The sequence below is a fragment of the Amborella trichopoda genome, chromosome 5, assembly GCF_054954075.1.
Source record: "Amborella trichopoda isolate Santa Cruz 75 chromosome 5, AtrichopodaSantaCruz75HAP2 v2.0, whole genome shotgun sequence".
NCBI classification, from domain to species: domain Eukaryota; kingdom Viridiplantae; phylum Streptophyta; class Magnoliopsida; order Amborellales; family Amborellaceae; genus Amborella; species Amborella trichopoda.
Window position 1 is genome coordinate 297392 of NC_142340.1, and position 15796 is coordinate 313187.

Genomic DNA, 15796 nt, shown 5'->3' on the forward strand with positions numbered 1-15796 from the left:
GACCGCATTTAAATAGGACCTAAAAACTTTTTACATCTATAAAAACACCACGGTTTGAAAACTCGCCGAGTTGAACCGGACTCGCCCGGTTCGACTCGGGAATCGGCAGACAGCGTCTCGATTCCACTACAAAACCGGGAATCGCCAGTGTCCAGAGAGAACAGGGCGATTCCCAATAGTGAATCGCCGAGTCTCGCCGAGCCTCGCCCAAGAACACGGGCTGCACAGTGTTCTTCACGGATTTCATCTTTTTCTATCATTTTCATCTTTTTCAGCCTTATATTCGAATCTGGCAGGCTTTAATTCAAATTTTTCAGCCATTTTAGTCAATAAAAGGTAGTAAAAATCACCGATTTTGATCAAAAAAATTTGGATCGAAGAGTGAGTTTTCGAGTTTCCTCCATTTCACTAATTTCAAGCGAAATAGAGCATCATTTTTTGCAAAATTTCAGGGTGATTGATCGTAAGAGTGTTGTTCAGAAGTTTTTGTTCATAATTTGTGATTATTTTGGAGGAATACATATCAATTTTGAATTTGAAGGCACGGGTGCAAGAAAAACAGGTAAGAACTGTGTTTGTTTTTTTTTTTTTTCCGCCATTCTATAAAATTCACTCAATATTTTGCAAATAATATGTTAAATTTATAAGCTTTTGATTCGTTATAGTGTTGTTTATCATCACATGTATTCAATTTGATTATATTTATTCAATTTGAGTTGGATTTTTGAGAAAAAAAGGCTGATGTCCGTGAAAAAAAATGGAGTTTTTTTTTTTTTTCCGCCATTCTCTCAATTTCAGTAAATATTTTGCAAATAATGTGTTAAATTTATAGGGTTTTGATTCGTTATAGTGTTGTTTATCATCACATGTATTCAATTTGATCTGATTTATTCAATTTAAGCTTGATTTTTGAGATTGAATGACTGATGTCTGTGAAGAACTACGTTTTTTTTTTTTTTTCTTCAATTCAATCGATTTTATTTAATATTTTGATAATAATGTGTTAACATTATAGGGCTTTGATTCCTTATAGTGATATTTGTCAAAACATGTATTCAATTTGATCTAATTTATTCGATTTGAGGCCGATTTTTTAGTTGGAATGATTGATGTTAGGTGGGTCTGTGAAGAACTGCGTTTTTTTTTTTTTTTAATTCATGATCAATTTTTTTGAAAAATCGTGATTTTCCAAAAAATTGTGGCCAGTTTTTTATTATCATGAGGAATTAAACAACATTTTTAATTTTTATTGTTAAATTTCTAGTTCAAAAATTTGCATGTTGATAGATTATTTATGCAAAAAAATACAGGTTATTATATTTTTAATACAAAACTACATTTTTTAATTTGTTGTTAATGCAAAAAAATACATTAACAAATACATGTTGTTAAACTGTATTATATTTTTAATGCAGTTTTACATTAAAAATGTATTTTTAATTGTTTAAATTTTTAATGCAAAAAATACATGTTGTTAAACTGTATTATCATGAGGAATTAAAGTGAATATCATTGTAAAAAAATCGTGGCATGTATGATAATTATATTATCTTGCATTTTTCAATTTTATTATTAAATTTTTAATGCAAAAAATGCATGTTCTTGATAATTAAGTTGTAGCCATGTTTGGAGCTTGCGTTTTTTATTATATTATCTTGCATATTTGTAATTGAGATGTCCGACTATTTGTGATCATTTCAATCAAGTTGGGATTGTGCTGACTATATCATTGTAAATTTTATTTGTGGCATCGTGAATGACTATATCATTGTAAATGTTTTTTATGTCAAATATACGTGTAGTGGCATTATGGATGACTATATTAATGTAATTTTTTTCTTGATTCTAAGTGTGACTTATACAGACTTTTTTTTATCTATAATGTTGCATAAATATTTTTTTTTTCTCAGTAGGAACTAATTCATGTTTGTCGAAATGAAGATTTGTGACAAGTCCAGTAGGAATGAAAATATTTTTGTCAATAGAAGTATTTTGCATTAACAACAAATATAACTTCATGAACTACCCCTACATATTAACACTACACATGGTGATTATTTTTTATGTTGAACTGTCAGGTTAATTCTTAACCTTTTACATATTAAAGTTGAACCATGGCAAGATCTGCGGAAGACCATGCATGGCAACATGGGGTCAGACTTGATCCCAACAAAAAAGACAAAATTATTTGTAATTACTGCCAAATAGTGATAAGTAGTGGGGTACATAGGTTCAAGCAACACTTAGCAGGGGTCAAGGGAGATGTTTCTGTGTGCAATAGTGTCCCTAATAATGTAAAAAAGCAGATGGCAGTATTTCTCAAGGCTACCAAAGGTAAAAAAATTGCAAAGCAGAGAATGGATGAGGAGATAGCTAGTTTATATACGCCATCAAGCGGGAATGATCCAGAAGAGCAATATAATAATGACCTAGAAGAGCAATATAATAATGACCTGGAGATGGCAACAAAAATAAGTTTACATGAACAATATCAGAGGGAACTTGGGTTTCGAATGCCCGGTGGTTATGACATAGGCATGCATGGTGGGTCTAGCTCAGACATGCATGGTGGGTCTAGCTATGACATGTATGGCGGGCCCAGCTTAGACATGTATGGTGGGCCCAAGTCGAGCATGTATGTCGGGCCCAGCTCAAATATGTATGGAGGGGTTGGTAGCAGTATGTGTCAACAAGAATCAAACGTTGAAGAAATAGTTCCTAGCTTATCTAGGAGTGTAAGTATTGCAGGTCATGGTCGTATAGACTCATTTCTCTCAAAGCCTAAGTCAAAACAAATGACCCTCAAAAGCATAGTGAAAGGTACGAGAAACATGTTGGGCAGATATGTTGGTAAATGGTTCTACAATAAAGGGATCCCCTTTGATGCAGTCAATAGCCCATATTTTCCACCTATGGTCAACGCAATCTAAAGAGTCGGGCCCGAGCTAAAACCCCCGACGGCATATGAGCTCAGTGGGCCAATATTGGATGAAAAGGTGGAGGAAGTTAGAAAGTGGATTGAAGAATATAAACAAAGTTGGCCAAGAACAGGCATTACTCTCATGAGTGATGGTTGGTTGAATAAAGTTAGCAAAAAGGAATTTGTAAACTTCTTGGCCTATTCCCCAAAAGGTACAGCCAGGGACGAAGAAGAATGCAAACTTCTACGTACAACTATATAATTAGATAGTGGAGGAGGTGGGAGATAAGCATGTAGTCCAGTTTATTATGGACAATGCGCGTGCATGAGTTTCTGCGGGCAGCAAGTTGATGGATAAGAGGAAGCATCTAGTATGAATCTCGTGTGCTGCACACAGCATCGATCTTATGTTAGAGGAGATCGGTGAGATCAAAATTGTGAAGGAGACTCTACCGGAAGCGAGGTTGGTGTCAAGATTTATATATAACCATTCTAAAATTTTATTTTTTTTCAAAGAACAGTCTAAGAAAAAAGAGATAATCAAGCAGGCCTGCCATAACCTAACTTTACAACAGATTACTTGGTTGTGGACTCCATTTGGGAATCTGAAGGTACAATAAAGAGATTCTTTACCAGTGAAGAGTGGTTAAATGACCGCCTCTCGAAGTCTAGTACCGGGCTAAAAGTAGACGGCACAGTCTCAAATAGGAGGTTCTGGTCTCGATGTTCCAGTATCGTAGAGGCCACTGCCCCTTTGGCCACGGTGTTAAGAATGGTGGATGCTGACAAGAAAGCTTCTATAAGCATCCTTTATGAAGGTATCGAGAAGGCCAAATCAGCTATTGGGGAGAAGTGTAGTTTTGCTAGTAACGTGATCGAGATTATAGAAAGGAGGTGGAACACCAAATTTGGACGTCCAATTCATTATGCAGGTAAATATATATTTATATCATTAGAATGTTTCATTCTAAATTATTTTTTTATGAAATTTTAAATGACATTTCTCTATCTATATATTTTCTAGGTTACTACTTCAACTCAAAATTTTTCTATTTGACACCTGAACATTCCCACAAGATTATGGAAGGGGTCAGATACATTATTACCAGATTGGAAAGAAGCCATTGAAACCAAGTAGCAATAATACAAGAGGTATTATTTAATATTTGGATAAGAACTTAATTTTATATTTGTGAGGAATAATGCACTAAAACGAAATATTTTGTTTTAGCTTGCTATATATAGGGATGCTATAGGATCCTTCAGAACTAGACTTGCCAAGAATTCTTGAACTAAGATGGATCCAAGTTATCCCCTAACTAATATTTTGTTCATTCATATATTTAATCTTATGAATTGTTCTTGCCCTTACAAAGCTTTTTGCATTTTAATCCAGCTGAATGTTGGGAGATATATGGTAGTGATGCACCTCACCTAAAGAGGATAGCAATCAAAGTGCTCTCCTAGACATGTTCTGCTACTAGCTGTGAGTGAAAGTAAAGTACGTTCCAATGGTTGCACACTACTATGAGGAATCGACTCGCTTCGGAGAAGCTTCATAATACGTTCATTACAATTTAAACCTCCGAGAGCGACAAATAAGAAAGAAGCTTGAAGGCTATGGGCCGATAGACTTGGACAAAATATTTGTCACAAACACAGCAGAACAATGGGTAGTAGAAGAAGAGGAGCCAATGTTGCACAAGAGAGCGTTCCTTGAGACTATCAATGAGGAAGATTTGAAGAAGGTGATGAGCAGCATGAAAGAGGAAGCAGCCCACCAACATATCCACAATTCGTCGGAGATATCAGTGATATTGCACCTAATGAGGGAAAGTGGAAAGGGGGTCTAAGGGAAAATGAGAGAGATGATTTTGAGGCCACTCAATCCCAGTCAAATTATTCACATATCGAGTCCCAACAACAAGAGGGTAGGGATGAGCACGATAATGTAGTTGAGCAAGAAGGATGGACAAGCTTCGGGGATTTTGGATTATGACCACAACAAAACACTAACACTCAGGGATTTGGGTATAGTCAGGTGCCCACTAATTTAGATGATTCGTTTTTAGATCGAGTTAATGAATTGTCTCGCGAATTCAATCAATGGCACCAGCGTGATCAAGATGAAGAACGACGTCGTCTGTCATTTTATTTTTAGATCGTAAGTTACGAATTGTATGCTTTATTGTAGTCCATGTAAGATGATATACTTAATCCATGATAATTCTATGTTTATCCTTTTGTGTGATGTAAATTAAATGGTAAATAGTAGTTTATGCAAGGAAAGAACATATCAATATTCGCATATTCATGCAAAGAAATGAAATTTCTTAATGGAGTACCCTTATTTCTTATTGAATTCTTAATAAACAACATTTATAATGAATTTTAATAATTTTTTCGGATTTTTTTTAAGGTTTAATCCGACCGATTCAGCCTATTCCCGATTCGGATCGCCCCGATCCGGATCGCCGATCCGCCAATCCACCCATCCGAATGGGTTTTTGAGATGCCCAATCCGTGTCACCAATCCGCTTTTAAAACCACTGAAAAAAACATAAACACTCATGAGCGAATTTCTACAATATTTTGCTCATGGCTCATCATCATCCAAATTCGATCATACGGTCACGATTGTGTGATAGTGTTTGTATTTTAATAATTTTTCTACAAATCATATTGACTAACTTACCACAGACAAATGGGTGTTCAACTCTTCATTACTATAAGAAGGGATTGACTCTAAATTGGACTGGGATTTTGGGCTTCAAGACCTAATCAACAAGTAGAGCTTCCTGAACTTACCACAGACAGATGGGTCTTCACTCCAAGCATTCTTCTGAAGTTTTCTTGCGGAGCCCGATTAGAAATGTTTCTGCCAAGTAGAGTGAAAGGTTCAATGTGTTAAAGTCATTAGAAGCAAATGGCAATTAACTTCAAATAGAAACTATGAAAGAATGAACTATTTTATGAAAAGATGTTTGCAGATAAAAAGTTTCTAATAAGTTACATATGTAATTAATTATTGACATTTATCTATCCAATAGTAAAGATCTTTTACCCTCATTTAACAGCACAAAATCACTTGCATAAAAGAATATAAAGACTATAAAAAAGCTCCTTTGTTAATAAAAAATCATTATCAACAAATAGCCTCCAAGCCTAGGTGATCAAGTGGTGGGGTGGCACATCATGACGTCCAAAGTTCCATTCCTACCAAGGATTAAAAATATAACAGCTTTCCTTGCCTATGTGTGATTGACATCGTGAGCTAAGACGAAACAACCTAAATTTTGAAGCTTTATAGTCTTCAACTCAAGACTATGGCTAATCTTTTTTAGGTACCATATTCCAACTTGTTATTATAGTTAAAAATGATAAGTTATATCTTTCTACATGAAAGTTGAAATATAAGAAAATTTCTCTTCCTATGAATGCAGATGATTTTACTCTGTTAACACCATCACCACTAGAGAGGGCTAAAACTATCATGGTTCAAAATAACAGGTGTAAATGGAAAAAATGCCCGCTATCATGGTAACACTCACCACCACTAACATGATTTAACTAATAACAACAAGGGGACATGGATAAAACGTCTGTTGACTGAAAACAACTAGCATTTTACTCAATGACAGCCATTACATAATGGTCTCTGGGCTGCTATTATAGATTGATTTTAAAAAAAAAAAAAAAATTAAACTAGAGAGTGTTTTCTTTGCAATGCAAGCAGGATAGCACAAGCTGCCCTTTTATTTCTAAATTTTTTCAAATTAACTGGGCAAGAAAAAGGGAAATGGCTAGCATTTTCAAAATCATGGCCTAGAAACACCCATTTTTTCAAAATAATGCCATTTTTATTAAGAATTAAATAAAATTGTATTCAATACCAGTTATTTCCATTTTTTATTATTTGTAGTTTTTGCCTTTTCCTTTTTTAGCCTTTTCCTTGCAATTTCCCACTATAATGTATGATAACAATTACATAAAAATGACAGCCCCTTTTTATGCCTTGAAAGCTATATCAGTTTCAATGTGTTGCATCTAAGGATTAAGAGCAAAATGGCCCAAAAAAATTTAACATAGAAAATAATAGTTTATTGGCCAAAGAGGGCCTATTTAGACTCCTCACAAAATCAGATCACTTCAGACCAAGAAGGGAAAGCATGCAGAATAACTCACTGAAGAATCTGGCAATTCTGCCTGTGTGACCTCAAGTTAAATTTAGACCCTCAGGAAAAGGTGGGCCACTACGAGTGGCTCATGAGATATTAAGTTTCTCAGGATTTCTCATTAGCTCATGGGATATTTAAGTTTCTCACGATTTCTCATTATGAATGACTCATTTAAGGTCAGGATCACTGCCCTCTTTATTGGACATTGCAATCTTCATCTACGCTAATCATGCAAAATGAATCACTCGATACCATTAGATGGGACTGAAATACTCACATTATCCATGTGTTATTAGTCTAAGGAGGCTTAGATCTTTGTCAAACACTGAACTCCTCCTTTAACCATGCACCTTGGTTGTGGAGCATGGGAATTAGTCTGTTAGCTAGATCAATTGTTAAAGAGCAATACATTCGCTTGTAGATTACAGGACTTGACTGCAATTCAAATTATGTGCATCTTTTAAATATTCAATGCAACTTGCTATGTTTTTCCAAACCACTTAGTTGCTCACTCCCAACAAATAAACAACTATGACAACTATGAGAACCATACTTGGCTATAATTTGACACAGGGAGGAGGTAAAAAGAATACATAAATAGCTTCAAATTACATCTTTTAAATAGTCAACGTAACTTGACATATGTTTTTCCAAACCACCTAAGTGCTCACTCCTATAAAATAAGCAAATATGAAATAACTATGAGAACTCTACATAGATATTACTTGATGTAGGCAGGTGGAAAAAACAAAAAACAAAAAACAAAAAAAAGAGCAATGAAAGATCAAATAGTCTGCAAGGAAGCCATCCTAAAAGTTCAGAGAATTTAACCTCTATCAAGGTATGCAAGGGAGTCTACCCCAAGAGATCTTTTCATAAGACCCAAAACCAATTATTCTCTCTCTCTTCACAAAAGTAGACATATTTATAACATAAACCCTTAAGATTTCAACTTGCCTAATAAGAAATCCTAATTATTAATAAATATTAACCCTTGATCTTGCCCAACATTAGCCATGAACAAAATACCCCTAAACCTCTAAACAAAAGACGCAAACAACCCAAAGATCCCTACAAATAAAAAGATCAAAACTCAGCCCACTTTTAGTTTTATAAATACCCAAAAGTAAAACCAATTACATCATGATTGTCTATGGTAAGATACATAATCACTATCAATATGAATTTAAATAAAGGGTTGTGTTAGGGTACTCATACATATAAGTATTTTTTTAATGTACTCAAGATTTTTGGACACCCATTGCCCCTAGTTTTGTAATACAAATTACTTTAATAGGGACATTTTTTCGTCATTAAGAGGGGTAGGATATATATTTCTAGAAGAAACTAATGATATTTTACTAGTTGTTAAGAATCGTGCATTGCTCCATGTGGTGATGTCACACCTCATCTAGACGTTCTCTTCCTCCACTATAGTTAATAAATGCTTCTCTTTCTAACAAGGATTTCTACTTGACCTCTGATTAATTACATAAAATACCCCTAGATAAAGAAGTTACTACATAGTAGCGTAAGGGTATCAAGTGTCCAAAACTGTTGAGTACTTAAAAGAAATACTCATATGTATGAGTACCCCAACATAAACCTTAAATAAAAATACATAATCACAGGGATTGTACCGTGCACAATGTAATAATTGTACACTGCATGTGGTCCCCACTAGCCGCTGTTGTGACAATGCAGATGAATAGTTTGTCCACTTCAGTGGACAATGGTCGAGGAACTGTCCATTTTCATGTTCTATTGATAGAAATGGATAGTTGAAACCTACACATACAACTGTAGATGGTAGACTTCCTGTAATGACATATACTAATTACAAAATTTTATACAAAGCATATCGCTAAAAGTACATACCCCATTTACAATACAATACACATATATCTTTGCAGATATTTTACAATATATTTGTACAAAGCAACATATGGATGCTTCTCTCTCTCTCTCTCTCTCTCTCTCTCTCTCTCAAACCATCTATGTGTGCATGTGTGCAGATATAACACAAACAAACATGTATATTATAAATAACAGAAAGCAAATCATATGTAGCCATGTCCATTATCTACACCAATATACTTCAGAAATAATTACTGCTATAAACTACTATATGAACATAACCACAGTCAACTACATATCAATAAGATGTATACCTATCTATATAGATGTTTAGACAACAGAAACAAGAAACAGGATATGTAACATTATAATAAAGTCATGGATTGTTGAACATTTTAACGGGTACACTTTGTAATATATGTAATATACATAACTATGTATGAATTTGTACAAAGCAACATATGGATGCTTCTCTCTCTCTCTCCCTCTCTCTCTCTCTCTCTCTCTCTCTCAAACCATCTATGTGTGCATGTGTGCAGATATAACACAAACAAACATGTATATTATAAATAACAGAAAGCAAATCATATGTAGCCATGTCCATTATCTACACCAATATGCTTCAGAAATAATTACTACTATAAACTACTATATGAACATAACCACAGTCAACTACATATCAATAAGAAGTATACCTATCTATATAGATGTTTAGACACCAGAAACAAGAAACAGGATATGTAACATTATAATAAAGTCATGGATTGTTGAACATTTTAACGGGTACACTTTGCAATATATGTAATATACATAACTATGTATGAGTTTGTTACATTCTTAAAACCATAGAAAGTCATTTGAAGAGAATAACATACTCATAAATTAGTCCAAAGCCGCAATAGAATGCATGCAGTAATTATATATATGTTTCTACCTGAGTTGGTAGTTATGTTAATACAAAAGTTGATCTTTAGATATTCATCTTAATATTTGTAAATAGAAGAAAGGAAAGCTACTTTCCAGTTTCCCGCATGAAATTTATATTCAGAACTGAACTTAAGGTATCAATTTCTATGACAATTGATAGAAATTGAAACATGCCTTTGCATTGAAGCTCATGATGCCCAAGCCTAAGTAAGAAGTCCCCTCGGAACATCAAGAATAAATTGTGTTGATGGTAACATCTAGAAATTGCATGTAGTGTAATACATAATAGCAACCACCAAAGCATGGAACTACAAACACATTGGAGTTATCTAAAGCATGGTGAGATGGTTATGAAATAAAACTGGGTTTCAATTTTTAGGCCATCACTGAATGATTGATTATAGATAGAAGCCAGATGATTGCCATTCATCTTTGACAAAGTGATGAGGAAGCTGCCCTCTAGACAAAACTATCAAATATAACAGCGTGTACACAATAAATGTTCCTCCACTCATGCTATCAATATATACATTTTAAAAAAAACAAAACGAAACAAAAGAAATGTTCTACAAGAAGCTTGAGTTCTGTTTTTGCAGACAATTGGCCGGGGAAGATCTCTCAGAACTAAGCATCAATGAGCTTCAAGCACTGGAGAATCGACTGGAGAACAGCTTGGTTCGGGTTCGAAAGAAAAAGGTAAAAAGAAATTTGGCCAATTTCAGTGCTGCTTTTTCATCACATCATAACGAAGTTCCCTAAAATTTAAAGTCAAGGCCGACTGCCCAAATGCTATCTTTCTTTCTTTAATAGTAGGCACTAAATATTAAAATGTGAGTTTTTTTTTTTGGAAACGTAATTAAATATTGTTATTATTGCAGGAGGAGATTTTACTTGATGAAATCAAGGAACTGAATCAAAAGGTCATCGACATACACTTCAATCATTTTCATTAACATATTTTTTAAGTGAAATTATACACTTATTTTTTTCTTATTTTTTCTAGATAAGACAATTGCAAAAAACACTTTTATAGCTAAAATTTCACTTCATTCATCACACAGAGAAATCACCTACATGAGGAGAACATTGAATTGCGCAACAAGGTACCGATTTCTAGAAAACCATCCATCAAATAAGAAATCCTGGGAAAAAATGGAACCATTACAATTTATCTTTCTCCCTGTTCATGGTCTGCAAAATAAATTTTAGTACAATACAGTTGTGAAATTCTCACTCTCAGGTTTTTGCAATGAAACAATCAAATGGAGAACTACTCAATACAGCTGTTGCTGTTGGGTTAGATACTTTTCGACTGAGAGAGGAACAGCACATGTCGCTGCAGCTTCAACTAAATGGTATCCAACAACATGCACGCGAAGGAAATACAGATCTCAGGTAAAATACTTATCTTCCTCTGAGTTATACCATCAAAATAAGGATTTGCTGCAAGTAATAGACTGATACAAATCCAAAACTAACCCCTTGAAACTTTTCTGCAACAGGCTATTACTGCGATGACAGGATGAATCGTTCTTGATCATCAGAATCAGCTGAATAAAAACCAAGTATTATTGTTGTGCAGGTGGTAAATCTTTCCTTTTGTATCCAAGACTTGTATTGCAGTTTAGTCAATGAAGGGCGTGAAACAACAGACATAACGAACAAAATAAGATTCTCTATGTGGGTATAAAACATTACTTTGTTGCAGAAACAGAAGTTGTGCCATTAAATTGCATCAATTACTGTTGCATAAACATCACAGCACAAATATAAATTTGAGCAAATATATTGCAATCTCTAATGAGGGATTTCCATCATTCCAGACATTCTACAACTGACAACGTAAGGAGATTGTAGTATCCAGGGATACCTGATTTCTATTAAAGCATGTTCGACAACAATAATTTCATTGGAAACAAGGAATAGGCATCAACAGCTTGATCAACCTTTCAACTAGTCTCCACAATCATGCATCTACAAGCCCAACAAAGTGGAAAAACAAACAATGAAGGCAAAAAGAAAGAGAAAAAAGATAAAAACTGAAAGAAATACCAACAAGAGGAACAGAGAAGATCAGTCCTACATTTCCAGTTTTCCATAAGAATGCTTTGAAAATCCCAAAATGCTCGAACTTTAGATGAAGTTCAGACATCAGAATATAACATTCATATGCAATTGCAAGAGCAACAATCCAAACTGCTGACAGAAACAATCCTTGAATGCCTTGCCGTCCAAAGAAAGTGCAGAAGAAAAGAAATCTACGGCTTTGCAATGCATTAAAAATACAGCAAAGGATTTCAAGCCCCAACCCCAACCATGTCTGAACAGAACACCAAGTAATGAAATGGTAGATATCAGGGTTACCCAGAGAGAGACAAAGGGGTACATGACTTGAGCGTCAAGTTGGAAATGAACTCATGCATCATGAAAATAGTTGATTAGTATGTGTGAACTGTCACAGTGTTGGCTTAGAGCACCCCTATATGCCCTATCAGCCAGATATATGAATGGGCAAGGCCAGCCTTGCAGATGTTCCTTATAAACTATTTTCACGACATTCTTGGGAAGGATTCTAGCGGGACCAAGATAGTTCATGTGTCGGGGAGCAGTATGTCTCATAGATGAGCCAGCTCCAAGTAAGGTCCCGACATTTTCAAAGACAGGAATGGCATCACAATAGCCTCAGGGTTACACCTGAAGAGGGCTTGAAGATGGATCATGGCGCACATGTAGCAGCATTGTACAAGGGGATAAGAAGCACTGCATCCATCAAGGAATACATAAGCTACATGAATATTCTGAAGGTATAATGCCCCATGATCTGCCACAGGTGTTGCCTCCATGTAAGGAGCAGACCCAAGATACAGCTTTGATCTTCCAAACGTAAGATTTAGCACTGACAATCAGGCGTTAAACAAGATAACCAACAAGACCGGCAGCCATCCCTAAACTGCAAATTTGTTTAGACAGTTGTGGAGTGTCAAAACTTACTAAAGTTGGTTTTCCGGTGGCTTGAAATCGTTGGGCCCTCAGATGACGCAGTTTCAAAGTATTAGTTAAGTTTTGATGGTTCATAAGACATTCCTCTTTTCAGATAACGTGGCTCAATAGAAATATTGCTTGAAAGTTATACAGGTGTTCCTCCGAGATGCTTGACAAGCTTTCCAGAACTGCTAAGGATTATGGAACAGTGGAGAAGAAATATCTAAGATATGAAGAGGAGAAGAAATATCTAAGATACTCGATTATGCAATCTCATGATTCAAACTCCTGTATTTGAAGATAAAATTTCAGTAATAAGTTTCTCCCGAGTTCAGTGTGGAGGATGCTTTTCAGCACCTAGGGGTGAATGGCGCCAATTATCTTTTTTTGTTTCAGAAACTTTTCCATACATCTGTCTTGCTAGTTGAAGTGGAGAGTGTTAAAATAGCAGAATTCAGTGCACCACTGCCCCAATAACCAAATAAATTCTCCAAACTATCAAGCATGGGAATTTTGCAACGATATGATTCAGAAACTTTTAGAAGTGGAGATAATTTATGTTGATGGTTCATCAGGGTTTCTCAGTATATCAGATAAGAAATTTAAATGGAAACGAAATAAACAGAGTACAAGAAATGCTCAGGATATAGCACTTTCTTGTGGGTCTATTGGATCGCCTATTCAGTCTGCAACCACTTCATATTCAGCTGAAGATGAGTTATAGAAAATTGGAAATAAATTAGAGATATTTTCTACCAAGATATTTTCACAAGAATCTATCAGCTTCAGCACAATAATTAAAATTTGGTTCAAGGAGACTTATCAGATCAACATTATAATTTGCTGTGGTTATTATGGGATCCATGGAAGATGACGTATTCTAAGCCTACGAGACCAAGCTTGTGATAGTTCCAAATTAATAAGAATCAACCTCAAATTTCAAATCGTAAGAACTGCCATCCATAACAGACTCCTTCCTCTGAATGTAAGAAAGGTAATACCTACATCAGAAGACTCATAACAGAGGAGAGATGATTAATCAACCAATTCCCAATCAAGCAGCTCAATCTGCTTCAGTAAAGATGTTTGGGGCCTCATGCAATTGATTAGAGATTTTTCTCCCAGTCATGGGGAAGATATGGAGCAAAATGCCGCCAACATAACAAGCCAGATAAAAGTATCATTAATTTTTCGCAAATGCAAGCAAAAGAAGACCAGAGAGTTCAGACCAAGGCACATGCCACAATTCTTTTTCTTCCCTCACCTACAAAAGGATCGGGTGCTGCTCCAGTTAGAGATAAAGCAGTAATTGCTTCATCTTCTACTCATGAGTTAAAGTAAGTGTACAACAGATCCAGTACAATTCGGTGAGTAAGATCATATAGAAAGAAGGAATTCCTCATGTAAGTGTACAACAGATCCGGTACAACAAAACCAAATATTTTGATTCATTTTAGACTGCTTTGGCATCAAATACTGTTCATAATTATTGGATACTCAATTCTAGTGCTTCTAAGCACATGACTTGTATTCTTTCTATAGGGTCTATGGAAGAGTCTTTGTTGAAACTGTAAATCAACGAAATTAATTAGAACATAGAAAATCCTATAACTCTAACTCACTAAGTCAATATCATGTTTCCTATGCTTCTACTTTATCTACTAATCTTGTCTTATTAGTGATGATGATGATAAATTTGCAATATAACACGTTATCTGCTAGTGTTCTGCAACATAATGTGACTTGTAAAATGATTATCCTCCTGAAGAAAATGGTATTGCTGAACTAAAATAATAATGATGAAAACCACTCTTCATATGCTTATTCTGTCCTCAACTTCGAATTGTAGTTTAAGCTTAACAATAATTCATCCTATTAATAGCATTCAGTATGCCCACATAGCTACTATTGATGCCATACAAGAAAGCAACCTAATTATACCTGTCTTCATATGTTTGGCCGGACATTTTGTCATGCTTGCAGAAATTGCAGATCCAACTTGAATGCTCTGTTGATAGCATATTTTTTCATCGTTATATAAACAATTTGAAAGGTTAATTGTTGCTTTTTTAAAATGGGTGCATTCAAAGCATTCAAAGTTTCTTGTCAAGTAACAATTTTCAAAGGTGTTCTCTACTTTAAAAAATCTAGTAACTATGCCAATCAATAAATGTTTCAACCTTTCCTCATTCTAGCACAGGAAGTCCTCCATTAATTGTATAAAGACTTCTACCACCCAACTAGGGTGTATCCTCCAGCACTAGAAAGTAATTCGCTTTCTAATGGCTCTCCATCAGTATCAGATCTAGATAAAACTATAAAGTAATTCGCTTTCTAATGGCTCTCCATCAGTATCAGATCTAGATAAAACTATCATAAGGAAAACTGCAAGCATTGTCTCTTTTGCCTCCAGTTAATTTAGCCTGCCTCATCTCTCATGCACGTGTATCCTATGCTTTATTGGTTATGCCTCCCCCTTTGGTTGCCATCCTGCTTTTTTAATATCACTTTCTTCCATTTGGGGATCTTAATCACATAATGAAGTTTGGAGTATGAAAGTTGAAACGTGCTCTGAGGAAATTGAAGCTTAGAGAAGAATCACAGGAGGGGAATTATACCTCATCCAGTTGGTACGATACCCATAGGGCGCAAGTAGATCCATAGCATCAAAATCTCACAAATGGCTTTGTCAGTAGATACACAGCTTGATTAGTAGCCAAGTGATATAATAAATAGTATGGTTTTGAAAACCATGAATCGTTACATATTTAATTGCAAAACTGACCACATTATGTGATTCACTGTGAGCTGTTACAATGCATGACTGGACATGTAGATATGGTGCACAAATAGAAATATGGCCTGGATTACAATTAGAAATTTGGACAACATGCAAAACTAACCACGCTACTACATGTTTTACCCTAGATAG

The 15796-nt window shown here is 35.0% G+C and overlaps 2 protein-coding genes across 60 annotated transcripts in view; one reads left to right on the forward strand and one right to left on the reverse strand.

Moving 5' to 3' along the window:
* Nucleotides 1-14480, forward strand: part of LOC18426607 (MADS-box transcription factor 23) — a 49996-nt gene extending 35516 nt beyond the window's left edge. For 4 of the 10 annotated variants that reach the window (XR_016055427.1, XR_016055429.1, XR_016055428.1 and 1 more), the window contains 6 exons: nucleotides 10479-10578; nucleotides 10761-10802; nucleotides 10944-10985; nucleotides 11123-11277; nucleotides 11385-11464; nucleotides 11706-14480. Coding sequence is in view for 4 of the 10 variants with exons in the window: in XM_020662677.2 (XP_020518336.1) it covers nucleotides 10479-10578; nucleotides 10761-10802; nucleotides 10944-10985; nucleotides 11123-11277; nucleotides 11385-11400 (355 nt within the window). In the remaining 6 variants the exon portion in view is untranslated. Of the gene's footprint in view, nucleotides 1-452; nucleotides 563-10478; nucleotides 10579-10760; nucleotides 10803-10943; nucleotides 10986-11122; nucleotides 11278-11384; nucleotides 11594-11705 lie in introns of those variants that run through there. The other 6 variants (XM_020662677.2, XM_088866552.1, XM_088866551.1 and 3 more) reach the window with 2 other exon arrangements.
* The window catches only part of LOC110006606 (uncharacterized), a 42430-nt gene that overhangs the window by 15259 nt on the left and 11375 nt on the right, over nucleotides 1-15796 (reverse strand). For 7 of the 50 annotated variants that reach the window (XR_016055449.1, XR_016055436.1, XR_016055463.1 and 4 more), the window contains 2 exons: nucleotides 11362-11432; nucleotides 5729-5798 (listed from right to left, as the gene is read on the reverse strand). Coding sequence is in view for 5 of the 50 variants with exons in the window: in XM_088866557.1 (XP_088722683.1) it covers nucleotides 5729-5798; nucleotides 11362-11432 (141 nt within the window). In the remaining 45 variants the exon portion in view is untranslated. Of the gene's footprint in view, nucleotides 1-5249; nucleotides 5470-5728; nucleotides 5799-8738; nucleotides 8917-10956; nucleotides 11025-11116; nucleotides 11231-11361; nucleotides 11448-11580; nucleotides 11625-11752; nucleotides 12654-14805; nucleotides 14873-15482; nucleotides 15593-15796 lie in introns of those variants that run through there. The other 43 variants (XR_016055451.1, XR_016055455.1, XR_016055456.1 and 40 more) reach the window with 24 other exon arrangements.